Here is a 20,600-nt window from a genome sequence, read left to right on the forward strand (position 1 = left end):
TTATTTTATTTTTTAAAATTTTCTGTGTATGGGTGTTTTTCCTGTTGTGCGTGCCCATGCATGCAGTGCCTGTGGAGGCCAGAAGAGGGCACTGGATCCTCTAAAACTGGAGTTTATAGACAGTTGTGAGCCACCATGTAGGTGCTGGGATTTGAGTCTGGGTCATCTGGAAGAGCAGCCAGTGAGCCATCTCTCCAGCCCCCAAAGGCTTGTTGTTAAAGGCAATGAGGGCCAGGATATACCTCAGTTGGTAGATAACTTGGTAGTATGCATGAAGAAGCCCTGGGTTTGGTCCCCGGCACCACATAAAGTCATGTGTGGTGGTGGTGTGTGCTTGTAATCACAGCACTGGGGAGGTGAGGTAGGATGATCAGCTCCATATGGAATCTCAAAAAAAAAAAAAAAGTCAAGGGAGTCAGAATTAAAAGAAGTTACAGTACTGGCCCTCACTCTCTGGTCTGAGAATCTGTGCAATGGGAGCAGGAGTTAAAGGAAAAAAGTTGTTTGAGAAGCTGAGGGCTTTGGATGTAGTAGTCTGGTCAGTACCTGGGTTCTATCCCCACACTGAAAAGCAGCGAGCCTTGGGGTCTGGAAGACTTCCACAGAGTGTCCGTGTGAATGGGGTCCTGTTGCCAAATGGCTTGGCATTTAAGATGGATAATTCTTTTCTGGTGTTTGCTCAGCTTCCGTGTCAACACCAGACACCTGCTGGGTTTTCCCACCAAAGCTTTCCCACCGTTGCAACTGGCCAAGATACTTCTGGCAACACTCTCTGTGGGTTTGTTTTCTCAGCGTGGCTGAGGCTAGCCCTTGGCTTCCTGCTATCTGTTCAGAGCGTGTGCGGTGTTCTCCAAGCCGGAGCATGCCAATCTCTGGCTTTCAGGTCTGTTAGAGAAGAGGCGGCTTAAGCAGAGCCTGGGTCTGTGAGTGCTGACCTTACCCACTCGGGACCTAGTGCCTGCTGGTGTGTGCTGCATTCTTCCGTGCCGTGAGGGAGCCACAGACAGACCACAGCTAGCTAGCTACAAACTGAAAAGCTGCTCAGACTTGTGCTTCCCCTGCTGAAGGTCAACAAGTGACCGGCTTTCCGGTTCTTCCACTAAGCATATGTCACGTTTGTAATCAAATAAAGTAGACGTGGAGCTGGGTAGAAATACGTGGCAAAGTGAGAACAGCCTGCTGGGCTGGGCCTGGAGCTCAGTGTTAGGGTGCTTGCCTCTCGGAGCTGAAGCCCATGATCTTCCAGCATAACAAGGAAAAGAAGAAAAGGAGAAGGGAGATACATAGACATTAATTAGGTCTAGTGATTGGGCTTGGTGGGAAAGAGACTTGCTCCCACAGACCTTACAGCCTGGGTTTGATCTCTAGAACCCATGATGGAAGTGATTCCTGAAAGTTGTTCTCTGACCTCCACCCATGTACTGTGGCACCTGCCCTCTGACCTCCACCCATGCACCGTGACACCTGCCCTCTGACCTCCACCCATGCACCGTGACACCTGCCCTCTGACCTCCACCCATGTACCGTGACACCTGCCCTCTGACCTCCACCCATGCACCGTGACACCTGCCCTCTGACCTCCACCCATGCACCGTGACACCTGCCCTCTGACCTCCACCCATGCACCGTGACACCTGCCCTCTGACCTCCACCCATGTGCCGTGACACCTGCCCTCTGACCTCCACCCATGTGCCGTGACACCTGCCCTCTGACCTCCACCCATGCTCTGTGACACCTGCCCTCTGACCCCCACCCATGCGCTATGGCACCTGCCCTCTGACCTCCACCCATGCACCGTGACACCTGCCCTCTGACCTCCACCCATGCACCGTGACACCTGCCCTCTGACCTCCACCCATGTGCCGTGACACCTGCCCTCTGACCTCCACCCATGTGCCGTGACACCTGCCCTCTGACCTCCACCCATGCTCTGTGACACCTGCCCTCTGACCCCCACCCATGCGCTATGGCACCTGCCCTCTGACCTCCACCCATGCACCGTGACACCTGCCCTCTGACCTCCACCCATGCACCGTGACACCTGCCCTCTGACCTCCACCTATGTACTGTGGAACCTACCCTCTGACCTCCACCCATGCGCTATGGCACCTGCCCTCTGACCTCCACCCATGTCCCGTGGCACCTGCCCTCTGACCTCCACCCATGTGCCATGGCACCTGCCCTCTGACCTCCACCCATGCGCTATGGCACCTGCCCTCTGACCTCCACCCGTGTCCCGTGGCACCTGCCCTCTGACCTCCACCCATGTGCCATGGCACCTGCCCTCTGACCTCCACCCATGCGCCGTGGTACCTGCCCTCTGACCTCCACCCATGCGCTATGGCACCTGCCCTCTGACCTCCACCCATGTGCCATGGCACCTGCCCTCTGACCTCCACCCATGTGCCGTGACACCTGCCCTCTGACCTCCACCCATGTGCCGTGGCACCTGTTCTTACAGGTATACATCACACATAGCACACAAAAACAACAAAGGAAAGAAGTCAGTGAAAGGAAGAGGGGAATGGCCTGGAGCATTCCTATACCTCAGGGGTGGTGAGCTCCTAGGGGAGGAGGGGAGGAACGGACAGCCACAGACCACATTGGTCTCCCTGATGATCTGTGTTCCTCGGGGGCAGGAAGCCTGGCAACTGTCAAAGTGAGGTCAGACTCACCACTTCATGGTGCTGATTTTTTTCCCCTGCACATTTTCTTTTTGTCTGAAAATGGATGTAAAATGCTTTTACACTTTGAGCAAAAATATATTTTTTTTCCTTTGAGGTAGAATCTCATACTGTAATCTAGGCTGGCCTGGTATACTCTGTGTAGCCAATGCTAGCCTCAGCTTCCCAAGTTCCAAAATTACAGGTGTGTACTACCACTCACCCTGACCCCTGCAAATGATGAATGTCTATTTAAAAGTGGAGTGGAGACCAGCTTTCCCTGGTATTGAATGTGGAATTCTCAAGGAACCTGGTTGGCACAGGCTCATAGGTGAATTGTTTTTCTTTTAAATATTTATTTAACTTTATTTTGTGTGCATTTGGTATGAAGGTGTCAGATTCCCTGAAACTGGAGTTACAGACAGTTGTGAGCTGCTGTGTGGGTTCAGGGAATTGAAGCCAACACTCTGAACCACTGAGCCATCTCTCCAGCCCCTCACAGGGGAATGGCACCTTTGCTCTCCAGCTCTCCAGCTCTGTAGTCTTCGTCCAGCCCCTGTGATAGTCTTGATTTCTCCCCCTTCTCTGACTTCCCGCCTGTCTTTGTTGAGGTTCAGCGAACTGATTTATTATGCAAAGTGACCCCAATTCAAATACATCATGGTCTGGTTTAAGAACACGCTAACAAATTCAATGTGGGCTCCGCTGCCTCTGCTGCTGAGGCCCATCATTTATCTCACTTCTGGCAGCCAGCACATCTTTGAAAAATAGACTCTCGTGAGCGGAAGAGCGAGCTCTTCCTTGTAGCTGATGGCCTCTGGCCCGAAGGCTTGTACGATTAGCCTTTTCTTGTGAGGATCGGAGGATCTTACTTTTTTATCCAGTCAGCTAACCTAACTGGCCTGGTGGGAAGCCTCCTGCCTTGTTTATTGTTTAATGTTTGACTCCAGAGTGCTTTGGACTTAAGGGTTCAAGGGCTTGAGTCCGAGAATCTGAAAATGTTAAAACGCAAACCCATGCCCCCCGCGGTATTGTGGTTGCCTTTTAATTTTTGTAAGCCTCCCTCTCTTTTCTGCGAGCCAGACTTTCCCAGTACTCTGGTACCTCTCGACTTTTTCATGTCCTTTTCCTCTGCCTAGGAAATGCCAGGAATATACAGGCGTAGCCTTTCCGTGTTAGTGTTTCTGTAGCAGCCTGTGGGATGAATCACTTAGTAACCTTCCAGAACGGTTCAGGGAGCAACAGATTTACATCCAGAATGTCCAGAACTGAGACTCAGCGGGAGACGATTCCCTCGGAACTAAAAGAAACAGTGTTTCACTTGGTTTGAAACTGCCACAATAGTGTCTAACACCTTATATATGCTGCTCTAAAAAGTAAAAATGGTATCGTGTGGAAGTGATTGGCCAGCCCACAGTCTTCTTTGAAAGCTTCTTAAGGATTTCCTCTGTCACAAGAAACAGAAGGGTGAACTTGACTGGAGAGATTAAGAGCACTCATTGCTCTCACAGAGCGCCTGGGCGCACAACTATCTTCAACTCCAGTCCCAGAGGATCTTAGGCTCTCTTCTGACCTCTGAGGGTCTGCCTGCAAGTGGTACATACATGCTCACACAGGCACACAGGCAGATACATGAATAAGAACAAATGAATCTGAAACAGATTTGGTAAACTCTGAGTTCTGTTTCCTAAACATTGAGTGAAGATTAAACCATAAATAGGGAGGGAGGAAGCAAGCCAGGGTCTCTTGGCAGTGTGTGCTGGGCTGAGTTCTCATGTGTGCAGTCCCACCCACAGCCTGCTCACCACCACCAGGAGCTGAGCCAGGCCTCTCAATGCTCTCAGGATTGCTTGGTTTGTGTCTTAAAAAGGTGATGCCCACAGAAGCCACTACGTCAGGGAGAACACTCTCCCTGAGGCCTGCCCGGTTCTGCAGCTTCACCATCAAAGCTCTGCTCCTGGTGTGTCCCTGTATCATAGATATAAATATGTGAACACATTGATTTTAATAGTTTTACAAAATATATGGAGTTGTTATGCTACAGTTCTGCATCTGTGAGGCTGTTCTCTGTTGTCAGCTTGACTCCATCTGGAATCTACTCAATCCAGATGGCTAGGTACACCTGTGAGGGTTTTTCCTTTTTTATTTTCTTTCTCCTTTTTGTTTGTTTGTTTGTTTTGAGACAGGGTTTCTCTGTATGGCCTTGGCTGTTCTGGAACTTACTCTGTAGACCTCAAACTCAGAGATCTGCCTGCCTTTGCCTCTGTTGGGATTAAAGGCATGGGCATTGACCACCTAGCTGCAATTTTCTTTTAAGTGGAAGATCCACTTTTTTTTTTAAATCTTCTCTCATACAATACATCCTGACTGCGGCGACCCCCCACGCTCTCTCACACTTCCTCTCTTCCTTAGATTCACTGCTCTTCGATTTCACTTCAGAAAAGAGCAGGCCTCTCAGTGATACCTGCTGAGCACATCATAACAAGATACAATAAGACTAGGCACATAAACTCCCATAGCAAGGCTTGTGAGGCAATCCTGTAAGAGGAAAGGGGTCCCAAGAACAGGCAAAAGAGTCAGAGACACCCTCACTCCCACTGTTAAGAGTTATTGTGGCATATTACACTCCAGAAAAGTACATGAAACACAAATGTGTGACGTGATGACCTGATGGATAATCAACGCGAGCATGCGTGTTCACTCCCCAGAACCCCTGTGTTTCTTATTTGTTCTCTACACCCTCCCTCCACAGAGAGCCATGTCCTTGACTGTTAGCCATTCCTTTTTTGTTTTGAGACAGTCTTACTATGTGGCCCTAGCTAGCCTGGGCCTCGCTCTGTAGACCAAGCTGGGCTTAAACTCACAGAGATCTGTGCCTTTTCTCCCAAGTGCCGGGATTAAAGGTGTGTGCCACCACTGCCCGGCATGTAGATGTCCTTTGCTAGGACACTTAGAGATGGATTCACATTGTTGCTCACAGACTTATTTCCTAGTGTCCCTAGTACGGGATGTTCTGTTACCATGTTATAGTTTGTTTCACTAGTCAGTGTAGAAGGACATTAAGGTGTTTCTCCTGAGATCCAGAAGAATGTTGGTGATTTGAATAGGTTTAAATATGCCTCCTGATACACATGCCCGTGTAGTTTTCTTAATGTAAGTATCTGGGGAGGGGGATCTGGAGAGATGGTTCAGAAGTTCCCAGTATCTGCAATTGTCTGTAAATTAAACTCCAGAGGACCCGGTGCCCTTTTCTGACTGCATTGGGTACCAGACACATAAGTGTTGTGCAGGCATAGATGCAGGCACAGCACTCATGCACATACAAACATACAAATACCTTTTTTTTCGGGAGGAGGGAAGCAGGATCTCTCATTGTGTGTTTGGCTGGCCTAGAGCTCTCTATGTGGACCAGGCTGGCCTCAGACTTCACAGAGATCTGCCTGCCTCAGCCTCTTGAGTGCTGGATTAAAGGTGTGCACCACCACTGCCTGGCCACCAGTTTCATTTTTATTTTTAAATATAGGTATTTGGGAGTGAAAATACTGGGTCTTAGGTTATACATATCTCATTCCTCCTGGAGATGGCCACATTGTGCTTTTGTTTTATTCTTAGTGGAACTGGAGTTCATGGAAAAGAGGTTTGTTTATTTATTTATTTATTTGTTATGTATACAATATTCTGTCTGTGTGTATGTCTGCAGGCCAGAAGAGGGCACCAGACCTCATTACAGATGGTTGTAAGCCACCATGTGGTTGCCGGGAATTGAACTCAGGACCTTTGGAAGAGCAAGCAATGCTCTTAACCATTTGAGCCATCTCTCCAGCCCTGAAAAAGAGGTTTTAAACATAGATTTAAGCAGATCTTAACAGTGATACTATGTAGGCTTCCCCCTTTGAAACATTGGCTCTTGGAGCCAGGAGGACCTTAAAACTCTGGGAGGTACACAATTTACAAACCTCTCAAAAGGTAAGAAAGTTGCAGGATTCACAAGTCCCACTCACAAGTTAGACTGGTCGTTGGACATGGACACTGCTCTTGGGCAAGGCGTCTCTCTGGGTCCATACTGCTTTCTGTAAAGACAGGACTGCCCACTGGGCAGGAATGCTAAGGTACTGAAATTTTCCCAAGGAAAATGAGCATTGTCAAGGGCCATCTTGAAGGGTAGGCTGCTGTCTTTTGGGATGATTTGGGTGTCATTCTTGGAAGCAGGCTACTTTTCCAAGTCCCATGAGTTCAGAGTCCAGTGTGTCACCAAGTTTTTAGCTGGCACGTTTAACTTCTTCACTAAACTTGTGTCCCTGCTTTTAGCATTCAGCCTGTGTATGGAGCTCAGCACCCTCCTCTGGATCCTCGGCTCACCAAAAAGTAAGTCAAGACCTTATCCCTCACTGTCTCCTCCCTCACCCACCACCTCCTCTAGTTGCTGAGGTGGCATTTCCTCTCTGGCCTTCCAGCTGCTTCTCTGCCTTGGGTAGGCCAGGAACAATCTTCTCACTGTGTGGCTAGCTTCAAACTCCCATATCCCTCTGCCTCTAGAGTGCTGTGTGCCACCACCGCCTGGCGTGAAAACTTTTACAAAGATTTTTATCCTATTTTTACGTGTGTGTGTGTGTGTGCCTACCCACATAGCCAGAAGAGGGGGTTGGATCCCATGGAACTCTGAAGTTGTAGGGGTGAATGAACTCAGGTTGTCTGCAAGAGCAGTAATCACTCTTAGCTGAGCCATCTCTCCAGCTCTGTGGAAGCTCTTTTTAATGAGACAGACAGACAGACAGTCTGAATATAATGAGTGAATTCTACGAAGGAGGCACTTTAAGCGCTGTACACCTGCCTCCTGCTTCCTTTTGAACTTGGGAGTGAGTGAGGTGAGGTGCCCAGGGCTGTGATAAGCGACTGAAGCTCCTAGGAAAGGCCAGAGACGGGAGGTGTCCCCGTGGCCTGACAGCCTGCTCTGTGCCATGTAAGCATTGCAGTTGAGTGTTCTGCTGCTGTAGCAGAAGCATCCCATTACATCCCAACCAGCTAGTTTTGTAATTGCCCGAGAGCCTTGGCGTTCACATGTAAATCCACCTTCCATCCATTCTAGAGCAGTGGGCACACTTTAATACTCAGGTTTATGTCTGAGTCCTGGTCACTCACCTTACTGTGCCCGTCATCACCTGAGTTTTCGCTCATTCTGTGTTGAGGGCAGATCTTCAGGAAGATGACCTTGTCCTAGACTGCCCAGCAAATTCTAATAGCTTTGTTTTCTCACCTGTTAACAATGTAAAGCCTGGGGCTGGAGAGATGCCTCTGAGGTTAAGAGCACTGGCTGCTCTTCCGGAGAACCTGAGCTCAATTCCCAGCACCCACATGGTGGCTCACAACCATCTGTAATGCGTTCCAGTGCCTTCTTCTGCATACATAATAAACAAACAAACAAATAAATAAAGTAAAGCCCAGGATGCCCCCTGGTCACTTCACGGAGTCATATTGCAGTTGACTTTACTTGGCTTCACAAATCAGAACGAACTGGCTCTGATTCATGGCTTCCCTGTCTCATGTATGTGCTGGCTCAGTATTAATAGTCTCGAACACGGGAGGCCCCATGAGTGGAACACCAGACTGTTTTACAATCTCAGATTGTTGCCATAAAACATTTATTGCCCTTGTTTTAGTGCCTTTGTTTGGACGTTTTGATTGCTTTCTCTGCTCAGCTCCAGACCGTCATTTATCACCACACGGTTAATCTCCATCATGGTAGAAGCCTCTGCATCCGGTCCTTAATTATCTAAACTGCATGAGCACACTAAGTCATCTCGTGTCCATGTACACGACTCCAATTTGCTAAATTATTACTATTAGCGGCAATATTGCCTGCAATAATTTTTATAGCTCGAATAAAACCAGTGTATTTGCTGAGCAGCCCCATCAGCCACTAGCTGCCATGACAGGCTTCTAAACGATACTGTGCGGCTGGTCCCAGGTTACAGCAGTAGCTCACTCGAAGTCATATGATGCTCCAAGGGGGGCTGTTTGAATGTTGCTTTACATCAGTTAACCAGTATCAGACGTTTTTCCAGTATAATTCTACATGTCCTCCTAAACATGTATGGCCCGTATTTCAGCCAGAACAGTTCTATAGACAGAGCAGCTGTTGCAGAAAAGCAGAGCAGTGTTGTGTTCTCAACACTGTAACCTATGGCCACTCTTCAAGTCTCAAATCTATCTGTTCATGTTTTTAAGAGGTTTTGTTTTTGTTTGTTTTTGATTTTGGTTTGGTTTTGTTTTGGTTTTGGTGTTTTGAGACAGAGTTTCTCTGTAGATTTGGAGCTTGTCCTGGAACTAGTTCTGTAGAACAGGCTGGCCTCAAACTCACAGAGATCCACCTGCTGCTGCCTCCCAAGTGCTGGGATTAAAGGCATGTGCCACCACCGCCTGGCTTGATTCATTTTCTACTTTTTTTATGTGTATGAGTATTTGCCTCCATGAATGTATATGCACAGTATTTTTTGTGCCTGGTGGCTGAGGAGACCAGAAGAGGGCATCAGAACCTCTGGTACTAGAATTCAGATAGTTGTGAGCCACCACGTAGGTGCTGGGGACTGAACCTGGTCCTCTGCGAGAGCAGCCAGTGCTCTTAACCTCTGAGCTGTATTTCCAACCCCAAAGATACATTTACTAAATTGCGTGTTTGTGTCTGTGTTTGGGGTTATGTGCTCATGAGTGCAGGTGTCTGAGGAGGTCAGAGGTGTTGGATCCCCTGGGGAGAACACCTTAAAAATGGGGCCTTTGCTCTTCTAGCACAGCCTGCTCTGTTGTACAGTGCTGAGAGGCTGGGTGAAGGGTCTTAATGATGTTTTTACCTGACTCTGGGCCAGTTCCCATGGATCGTAGACATTCACATGGCTGCTTCCTCTGTGAAGTCCGAAGTTAATTGTTCTAAAAGCGGGATGGGAGGGAGGACGACACCTCAGAGTAGCACCAAGCTCAAACTTTCTTTTCTCTGCTGGCAGAGCAGAGTAAAGAGAGGAGTCTTTTCATTCTGAGATTAAGGTTGTGTGTATGGACAGTTAACGTTCCACCCCCTCGCGTCCCTCATCCCTGCCAGCAGCTTACTCCTGCTCCAGTAACAAATCGACTCGACACCTCAGTGGAGTCCACAGTTAAGACTTAGTTCTTGCTTATGTCTGTCCTTTGTGGGGTGGGGCAGGTGTGGCGGGCAGGCTGTAGTCCCCCTAGTCACTCAGTGACTCAGGCAGAGGGAGTTCCTGTCACTGGAACCTCGCAGGGCCCAGTGACTAGGAGGGCCATGGGGCAGCTACCAGCGTGGCATGGCTTCCTCACTTCTCTTAGCTTAAATTGACCAGACAGTTTGATGAGTTGGAGGATGCTGGGAATAAGAGAGCGTGTGGAGAGCTGAGACCTGGCTCTCTGCATCTGTGGGACGCTCTTTAGGAGCAGCGGCTCTGGGCCGTTTGCTCCGAGTACAGTGTGTGCTGGGGCAGTTGGTTATGTCGTGTGACAAATGCTGATGGACTGGTCAGGGGTGCCGTGCTCAGTAATGCCGTCTCTTTTCTTGAAGCTTCATCAAAGAACGGTCCAAAGTCAACTCAGTTCCTCTGAAGAGCAAGAAGGCCTCCAGTTTCCATGAGTTTGCCCGGAATACCAGTGACGCTTGGGACATTGGCGATGACGAGGAAGAGGACTTTTCCTCACCTCCTTTCCAAACTCTGAACTCAAAAGTGGCTCTGGCAACTGCGGCCCAAGTCCTGGAAAACCATAGCAAGCTGAGGGTAAAACCTGAACGGTCCCAGTCGACAACATCAGACGTCCCTGCCAGCTACAAGGTCATAAAGTCCAGCAGTGATGCCCAGCTCTCCCGAAACTCCAGTGAGTCCCCCCTGCCCTCCATAGGCTCTGCCTCTCAGTAGAGCGCAGCTAGAGAGAAAGACGTTCCTGCACAGATCTCCATGGGACGATTTCAAACAAACAAACCAGTAAAAAACCCTCACGCCTGAGCTGTGACACCAGCAGGCCTAACTGGTCACAGGCTGTCCCTGCCCTTCCTGCTGGGTCCTTACTTCCTAGCACACCAACATTCCCTGCCATTCCCCTGCTTCTCCCTTCCCTGCAGTGGCATCCACAGTTCTCCGTGATGAGGTTGTTTGACGTTGCTCTAGTCCTGGTCAGGTTTACAGACACTGACTTGTATTTAAAGGTGTCAGTGACTGAGTTCACAAATGGTTCACCTCCTCAGCCCTGGGGAATAACTGCCCACCTCTGGAGGCCTTTTTCCAGGTCACAGCTCCCTGCTAGTCACCCACCCACCAGGTTGAGTGGCTGGGAGGAAAGACCCGTTTTGTTCTCTCCCCACCCCCAGGGTTTCTCTGTATAGCAACTCTTGCTGTCCTGGAACTCATTCTGTAGATCAGGCTGGCCTTGAACTCACAGAGATCTGCCTGCCTCTGCCTCCCAAGTGCTGGGGTTAAAGGCATGCACTGCCACCACTACCTGGCTTTTTTGTTTTCTTATTTTGGGAAACTGGCCTCAGTTACTATAGGAGGTTACGGTAGTTTTGGTTGTCTGGGTACTTTCTGTGTACATTTAAGAACCCATTTGCTGTGCTTACTTAATGTTGCTCCAAAGGGTTTTATGTAGTAAATCAGCTACTCCGAGCTGGGCAGGAAAGTGCCTTTATCCTGGTTACAGGTCATGGACATAAAGGACAGAGGATGCCAGAGTCCCAGCGTGTGTCCTGCCTCTGGCTCTGTGAGTTTCTTTCACAGCTTCAGTCCTTGTGAGGCTGTGCCAGCTTGGCTGTAGGGTCTATACTGTAATTCTGTCGTTTGCCTTTGCTGAGACAGGGCCCAGCTTGAACCCACAGTGCCAGTCTGAGACAGGCATTCAGCAGTGATTGACCAGGTGGCCCAAGCTATGGCTGAGGTTCCCAATGACAGGAAGGGCCCTGCCATGATCCCTGCAGGCTGCCCTGTGTAACTGGGCCCCCCACATGTCCCCTTGTGGATGTTCCCTCCGTGTGCATCTGCCTGTAAACAGCAGATGCTGGAGATGTCCATCTGTCTAAGCTTTGCTGCGAGTGATTGCATTTTTTTTTAAGTTGCAAAATACTGTCTACTCTGTGATCCGTTGTTAAACTGTCTTAAATCTGAATGTTTTTTTTAAAATATTTTTATTTATTATGTACACAATATTCTGTCTGCATGTATGCCTGCAGGCCAGAAGAGGGCACCAGACCTCATTACAGATGATTGTGAGCCACCATGTGGTTGCTGGGAATTGAACTCAGGACCTTTGGAAGAGCAGGCAATGCTCTTAACCACTGAGCCATCTCTCCAGTCCGAGTGATTGCATTTTCTAGACCCCAGTTGTCACCATGGGCGCCCCAGCCAGGTGCCTGTGGCAGCTGTCACAAGCGTCTGCAGCGCTGACTAGTGTTTAATGCCTGCATTTAAGGCAAATATTGAGGAATGTGACCCAAGCTTGAGAAAGCTGTTCCTGCAACAGTTTTCTCTGTTTCAATTAATTATAACGAGTGTTGGAGTCAGACAGCCCCAGGGCATCACCTCTGCTTCCCTAGTTCCTCAGCTTCCCCAGGCTGAGTTTGTTCTTCTGTAAAATAGTTGTCAGTTCTTAGCAGGTGTCAGGCATCCTGTGAGAGGCCATGCTAGAATGGATAACATAGCACTGTCTACGTAGTGAGCACCCCATGAGCTAGTCCTGCACTGCAACTCCCCACCCACTATCTGCTCAGACCATCTACAGCAGGAGCACAGCTCAGCCCGTTGCTTCCACTGCTTCAGAGATAGCATGGTAGAACCCGAAGCCAGCTCACTTGAGTGGGAATGTGGAGCCCAGAGGAGCCAGATCCTCAGCACTGGGTTGCCTGAAGCCAGGGCTTCCTACCCGCCTCGAAGGGCTCCTGTTGGGCCAACGGCAGTTGTAGAGGACAGCCAGTGCTTGGCAGGGTCACGGCTTAGCCTTTCATGCACTCTGTGTGCATGGGGGAGACGAGCTCTGCCTTTGGCTGTGAGGCCACCACTCACCCCAAGCCGCTGGGGAGAGGTCCAGGTTAAGGCAGAAAGAGCATCATCTCCCTTGGTTTCACCATACACTTTCTCAGAAGTCCCTGCAACATCTGGAGTTGGCTGGCCCCAGCACAGTTGGCCACAGCTGCCCTCTGCAGGTGCATGTGTGGCCCTTCCTCTGCACGGGAGCAGAGCCCTGCTGGGCCTTACCCTCCCACTGCCCCTCAGCTGGATCCTCAGGCAGTGCCACAGGCCCAGCCCCTGCCTGGAGGAGGTGCCATACCACATCGTGAGCAGGCTTAGGTGTCTGACCCATGACTTCCCATGCAGTTCTCTCTCTCTGAAATCCCCTCAGGTGACACGCGCCTGAGGGACCCACTCCACAAACAGCAGTCTCTCCCTCTGCGGCCCATCATCCCCCTTGTCGCCCGGATCTCAGATCAGAATGCTTCTGGGGCCCCTCCAATGACAGTCCGGGAGAAAACACGCCTAGAAAAGTTCCGTCAGCTGCTTTCCAGCCACAACACCGACTTGGGTGAGTTCCCCGGAGCCGTGGGCAAGTAGGTGGTGCTGTGGTGACTGGGGTCCTCAGAGGACAGAAGCTTCTTCTCTTCCTTCTTTTACTTTGTCTGGGGCCAGAGCCGTGATGCACAGGTTAGAAGTCTGTTATCAGAGACTAGGGACTGCCGTCAGTGTGACTGTCAGTGCGGTCCCTGTGCTCCATCTCTGCTACCTCCAGGGGTTCTCACACAAGTCCACACCTGGAAGTGCAGTGCTTACTTCCTGGGCCAAGGTTGCCTGATACTGACAATGAGAAATGAATCTTGCCCGGGTTAGGTTGGTGGGATCATAGTAGGACTGGGGCTTTGACAGTTTATTGCAGGCACTCAGACTTTTTATACCCTTATCAGAAACAGAATACACTGGTGGTTGCTAAGATACAGTGATATTTGCAGGCCATGTTACATGCTGTTCAGGGTTCACAAGATTCATGCTTCAGACCAGTTGTCCTGTCAGACTTCTGTATACTTCTCTGACTTGTAGGAAATGCAGAGATATACTGAGGCCTCAATGCCTTGCTGCCTGAGGGAGTGCACTGGTCTCTCTAGTGCCTCAGAAGCCACAGTCTCTAATCTGAAAAACCTGTGATGCCTGCCTCTCAAGGCAGCTAGACCAGGCCAGCTCCATGATTCCCTGTGATCGCCCACAGCTTCTCTGAGCCAGTGACTGCTGCAGGTGTCCTGGCCTCCGGCAGCTCAGGGCTGTGGTATAGAGCCTTTCCCTGCTTGTCTTGGTAGGAGACTTCTGGCCGAGGTTTGTTTTGGTCCTTTGTGGAAGCCCTGATTCAGGGAAGCTACTTTCTGTTGTAGATGAATTGAGGAAGTGGAGCTGGCCAGGCGTTCCCAGGGAAGTTCGACCAGTCACCTGGAGACTCTTGTCGGTGAGTTCTACCCATCGTGAGAAGCGTGGGCATCACACAACCCTCTGCCTGCCAAGATTGGTCTGGGAATGTTGATCTTATGCCATAGAATTCTCTAGTCCCGCCACCTTGCAGGCTGTGAGGCTGTGTCAGAAGAGACACATGCTTGAGAGTTTATTCCCACGCCTGCAGGTGAGTGTGTTCCTACAGACGTATGCAGAGGAGGCCAGAAGCTGACTTTTTTAGCAGTGTGGGGAGGATCTAGCAGCACAGGAGGACCCCAGGATGCTGGCTGAGAGCAAACATCGACACTCCTGAGTGTTCGAAATCCATCTCCCAGCTCTGACAAGTCAGTTCACCGGCCTCTCAGAAGCCAGACAAGCCTGACTTTGACCACGCTCAGCAGCACCCCAGCTCCTGCTCTGGGATGGATGCTCATTCACTTAGTAAAGGCTTCCAAAGGCCTGCATGCTATGTGCGCTCCCCAGATCACACAAGCGCCCATGCCAGTTCTCCAGGCACTCACCATGGAATGTGCTACATATGCCTTTAAGGGTGTGGGGGGTCTCTTGTCACTGTCCCCAGCCCCTGGTCTTACAGCTGTGCGGTCAGTGCCTCTACCACTTCTAGTAAGTTCAAATGCTGCTCAGAATGAATCTGGCAAGCAGAAAGGGAACAGGAGGCTTAGGAGGAAGAATGGGATCCAGGCTGGGAATAAGAACAGAAGCCAGGGTGCCAGTTCTGTCCTAGTCTTTTGATTCCATTCAGCGTGTTGAGCCGATGGTTCCCACTGTTACTCTGGAAAAGAATGTGTAATCTGTACCAAGAAGTGTCACAGATGTCGCCAGGTCCTTCTATTTCCCTTGGAGGCTGTGACTTGGGTCCAGCTCCCTCCCTCTGACCTCCATTTAATGCTCAGTGGGACCAATTCTGGGAGCTCCACAGTGCGAAGCGTGGGACCAAAGCCATAGGCAAGTTTGGAAACCTGGCCTCCCTTCATCTGCCCACCCAGGGTCCACTAACCAGAAGAGAGCAAGCACCACGTGGCCTGAACCAAAAAGAACCCACCTTGTCCTCTCCACAGTCTTCTTTCTGTTCCTTGGTGGTTTCCCAGCCACTGCTCAGGCTAAAGTGAAAATTCATCCTCTGACAGGCAGTGTTGTCTTTAGGGCTATCTCCCTGCAAACACCGAGCGGCGGAAGCTGACCCTGCAGCGGAAGCGGGAGGAGTACTTTGGCTTCATTGAGCAGTATTACGACTCTCGCAATGAGGAGCATCATCAGGATACCTACAGACAGGTGAGTTTGCCCCCAGCTGAGGTACCCAGCAGTGCCCCTGGAACCTCCTGGTGCAGTCCGATGTCCTGTGTGTCTAGGGCTCCCTTGCCTCTTTTCATCCAGCAGCTCTGACTCTGGCGTTTTAAAATTGAACTTACTGTGTATGTGTGTGTTGTGTGTATTTAAATTTTATTTTCATTTTTATCTGTGTATATGTGTGTGGATGTGTATGAACAAGCACACATGAGTTCAGATGTCTGTGGAAGCCAGAAGAGGGTGTTGGATCCTTGGAGCTGGAATAGAGACTGTTGTGAGCTGCCCCATGTGGGTCTGAAAACCAGACTCAAGTCTTCAGGTAGAGCAGCAAGCACTCTTAGCTGCTGAGCCAGCTCCTGATCTTTTTCTTCCCTGAGACAAGGCCTCACTCTACTCAGGCTGACGATGAACCTGCCTCAGCTTCCTTCTTGTCGGGGCTGTGGGTATGTGCTGCTTACATCCTTCAGTAGATGTGCTTTAGCCCTTGCCAGTGGTGGTGCTTTCGTCTTTCATGTGTGTACAAATCTTCACACATACACAGACACAGGTGTGTACACACACAGACACAGGTGCGTACACACACACACAGACACAGGTGCGCACACACAGAGACACAGGTGCGTACACAGACACAGGTGCGTACACAGACACAGGTGCGTACACACACACAGACACAGGTGCGTACACACACACAGACACAGGTGCGTACACACACACAGACACAGGTGCGTACACACACAGACACAGGTGCGTACACACACACAGACAGGTGAGTACACACACAGACACAGGTGCGTACACACACACAGACACAGGTGCGTACACACACACAGACACAGGTGCGTACGCACACAGACACAGGTGCGTACACACACACAGACACAGGTGCGTACGCACACAGACACAGGTGCGTACACACACAGACACAGGTGCGTACACACACACAGACACAGGTGCGTACGCACACAGACACAGGTGCGTACACACACACAGACACAGGTGCGTACACACACACAGACACAGGTGCGTACACACACACAGACACAGGTGCGTACACACACAGACACAGGTGCGTACACACACACAGACAGGTGAGTACACACACAGACACAGGTGCGTACACACACACAGACACAGGTGCGTACACACACACAGACACAGGTGCGTACGCACACAGACACAGGTGCGTACACACACACACATCCCTCTTGTATTACCGATAGGTGTAGGAGTTGGTCACAAAGGCGCGGTTGACTATCCCGTGCGGATTAGGGGCCATGGGACACACAGCAGAGACAGAAGGCTCAGAAGTGGAGAGTCCCACCTGGACTGGCACCAGTGAGCCCTGTGACTGCTACAGTGCCCACTTAGCACCCTCTGCCTGCAGAAGTCCTAGGACCTGCAGAAGTGTCTGCCAGCGGCAGTCTCACAGGAGGGAGAGCTGCATGGCTGTCCCCAGAAACCTCGTGACTTCTTCTGATGTGAACAATGTCTTTAGGGCACTGGAAAGGCCTCAGAGCTGATGCTAACTACATGACCGCGTGGGCGCAGAAGTGAGAGCTTCGGCTCTGGTGACTGAAGCCAGTTGCCCTGACGCTCTGTCCTTGCTGACCTCATGAGCAGTCCTGTTCTGGTTCCTGTTCCAGCACATTCTTAGCAACAGTTGGAGCCCTTTTTATTCTTAGCCGTAGTTGTGGGTTTTATTTGTTATTTAGACAGTGTCTTGCTATGTATCACTGGCTGGTCTATAACTCACTTCATAGACCAGGCTGGCCTCAAACTCCTGCCTCTGTCTCTCAAGTACTGGGATTATAGGAAGGCTGTAATTACTATTGCGTGCGTGGGCGCGCACATACACAGACACACACACACACACACACACACACACACACACACACACACACACACACACAGATGGTTTTTGAGACAGGGTTTCACTATGTTGCCTAGGCTGGCCTGGTGGACCAGGCTGTCCTCAGACCTCAGCCTCCTGAGTGCTGGGAATACAGGCCTGCACCACCACACTAGACTCTTAGGAATCATGAATGAGTAAGATCCTGAAAGAGGGATGCATACGTGGTCAAAAGGTAAAAAGGTACCGTCCCAGAGTTAATCCAACTTGAGAGAACCAGAGGAACGCCTCGTGCGGCCTCAGGCAAGAAGCCTTCTGTTTGATGAAGTGGCCTATTTGGAGGGTGACATGGGGTCTCGCTGGGCTTTGTCTGTGTCAGTATGTCTCTTAGAGCCAAACTGTGCTCTAAGCGCTCCTTTGATTGACACCTTAGACACTCTGACCCTATGTTTGGGCTGTGGCTTCTGTTTTTCAGATTCACATTGACATTCCAAGGACAAATCCTCTCATCCCGTTGTTCCAGCAGCCACTCGTCCAGGAGGTGAGCGGATCCCTACTGTCTGGTTCTCCTGCCTGGGGCCAGTGGCTCCTGTTTGGTGCCTCATGTCCAAGTCCTCACATATTCTCATCCGCCCTTCATGATAGGCCTGGGTACCAAGTAGTGCTTGGCCCGAGGCTGGAGGCAGTCAGCATCCTACCTTAAAATTCCTGTTCTCAGGTTTGTTATACTTTCTAAAGCTAAAATGGTGATTTTTTTTTTGTGATAAAATATATATAACATCAATTTGCCACCCTCTTCCTTTTTGTGTAAAGTGGGTAATTAATAGTACCCAACTCAAGGCACTCCATGCATTTCCAGATATTTTTCCATTTTCCCAACTTAAATTTGGTACCCATTAAATAATAATTCCCTTTCTTCTGCCGCCATCATTTTGTTTCTTGTGTATGATGTAAGCACTCCAGACCTCCGGTACAATGTATAGCAGTTGTCATTCATGGTCTGGCAGAATTCACAGTGTCAGAACTCCCTTCATTAAAAATTTGTATTACATTTATTTATTTGTGTTGTGGGGGTTGGGGACACAGGGGACCGCTGACGAAGGTTGGTTTTCTCCTTCCACTCTGTGGGTCCTGGTCATCAGTCTTGTCAACAGGTGTCCCTTTATCCATTGAGTCATCTCTCCACCCGAGAGATCCACCGACTTTAAATATTCCATCATCATTACTAATATTCCATCATGAATGTAGCACATATTATGGACACGTGGATTACGTGTCCCGTTCAGCTGTGGTGATTAATGCTGTATTGAGCATGGGTATGCAAATATGTTTCAATTTAATATTTAATTCCTTTGGAATTAAATCCAGAAGCGGCACTGGTAGTGATGTTTAAGACCTCAAGGTAATGGAGCACATGGAAGGGTCCAGTGGGCCCTTTAACTTGTCTCCAGCCGGGATGATCACCTCATGAGGTCAGCGGCTGCCTCTGCGGTTCTCCTGCAGTCAGGACATGGAGTGTCGGGGCTTTTGAAGGGAGCTTTGCGTTCTCTTCACAATAGAGAGGGAGGATGGGAAGGATAATCTGTAGCTTTGGATAATGTTCATGGGTCCATTTAAGTATAGATACTTCTCCTGCCGGGATCTGTCGTAACTTTCAGCACAAAGGAAGTTGAAATGCATTTCTTTCCTCCCTTCAGTTTCTGAGGCTCTGCCCTGCTTTCTCCTCCTTCCACCTTGCGATGTTGAGATTTTTGCCTCACCCCAGCATGCCAGCTCTCGTTTTAGAGATGTGGGCAGTGGCTTAACGGGTGTCCCCACTAGTGGAGCTTGGATGCCAAGGTGGAAGTCATGCTTTATTCTCTTCAGTTTTGCTCGCGCCACCCTTGTGTACAGGGAGGGTGTGGTCATTGTTAGCAAACAGAGGCAGAGCACTAACCCCAGCCACAGTGCTGAAAGCTGCTTGAGCATCATGTGTAGAGAGTCTGACTTGCCCCAGTAGTGGGGGAGAGGTGTGGGAAACCCTTCAGGTTCATCTTCTTCTCCCTGAGGAGCAGTAACTGCAGACCCTCCTAACAGTGCAGAGCCTGTGTTTCCCCCATGCAGCCGGGCTTCCTGTCTTCATTTGCATCTGTCTGCACCTTCTGAGTATCATGTGTGTGCGTCTCCATCACTCATTCTCCTGAAGAGGCTCTGCCAGCTTTGTATAGTTGGCCCTGTAAAAGCCAGTCACCGTGTTGTAGGAGGAGCGGCGGCGGGCTGCGTCCCGCCACTCGGCTAGCTTTACACCCAAAATAATTACACGGAAACTGTATTCTTTTTTTTTTTTTAAAGATTTATTTATTTATTATGTATACAACATTCTGCCTCCATGTATGCCCACACACCAGAAGAGGGCACCAGATCTCATTACAGATGGTTGTGAATCACCATGTGGTTGCTGGGAATTGAACTCAGGACCTCTGGAAGAGCAGACAGTGCTCTTAACCACTGAGCCATCTCTCCAGCCCGAAACTGTATTCTTTTAAACACTGCATGGCCCACTAGTTCCAGCCTCTTATTGGCTAGCTCTTACATATTGATCTAACCCATTTCTAATAATCTCTGTAGCCCATGAGCTGGCTTACCAGGAAAGATCTTAACCTGCGTCTGTCTGGAGTGGGAGAATCATGGCAACTCCCTGACTCAGCTTCTTTCTCCCAGCATTCTGTTCTGTTTACTCCACCTACCTAATTTTCTGTCCTATTAAAGGGCTGAGGCAGTCTCTTTATTTAACCAATGAAATTAACACAAAACAGAAGACTCGCCTGGCGGTGGTGGCGCACGCCTTTAATCCTAGCACTTGGGAGGCAGAGGCAGGCGGATCTCTGTGAGTTCGAGACCAGCCTGGTCTACAAGAGCTAGTTCCAGGACAGGCTCCAAAACCACAGAGAAACTCTGTCTCGAAAAACCAAAAAAACAAACAAACAACAACAAAAAAAAAACAGAAGACTCTCCCCCATCATCACCGAGGCTGAGACTTTGGAGTGACGGGTGCCTTTATAAGTCCTTTGGAAAGGGTTGCCATGGAGACAGTTGTTTGATTTTTGTGACACTGGGGATCAAACCCAGGGCCTCATACAGAACTGAGTCTTGACCTCTTTCCCCCCACTGAGAGAGAGAGAGTGGTGGAGAGTGCTGCTCCCTCTAATTCCTTAGTGACAGGGAAGATTCAGAAAGACACCAGAGCTGGCCTGTGCGATACCTTGCTCCCAGAAGTAGAGAAGTGCTGAGTTTGTAATCTCTAGCACCGCTGTTTCCAGTTTTTACGTTGTGGTTCCCAGGCA

The 20,600-nt window shown here is 49.8% G+C and overlaps 1 protein-coding gene across 1 annotated transcript in view; it reads left to right on the forward strand.

The window, feature by feature from the left end:
- The window catches only part of Tbc1d22b (TBC1 domain family member 22B), a 56,740-nt gene that overhangs the window by 9,090 nt on the left and 27,050 nt on the right, over positions 1 to 20,600 (forward strand). The window contains exons 2-7 of the mRNA XM_075979744.1: positions 6,973 to 7,029; positions 10,229 to 10,536; positions 13,048 to 13,227; positions 14,063 to 14,133; positions 15,282 to 15,410; positions 17,753 to 17,818. Coding sequence (XP_075835859.1) covers positions 6,973 to 7,029; positions 10,229 to 10,536; positions 13,048 to 13,227; positions 14,063 to 14,133; positions 15,282 to 15,410; positions 17,753 to 17,818 — 811 coding nt within the window. The remainder of the gene's footprint in view (positions 1 to 6,972; positions 7,030 to 10,228; positions 10,537 to 13,047; positions 13,228 to 14,062; positions 14,134 to 15,281; positions 15,411 to 17,752; positions 17,819 to 20,600) is intronic.

This window comes from Microtus pennsylvanicus, chromosome 7, assembly GCF_037038515.1.
Source record: "Microtus pennsylvanicus isolate mMicPen1 chromosome 7, mMicPen1.hap1, whole genome shotgun sequence".
Classification (NCBI taxonomy): Eukaryota; Metazoa; Chordata; class Mammalia; order Rodentia; family Cricetidae; genus Microtus; species Microtus pennsylvanicus.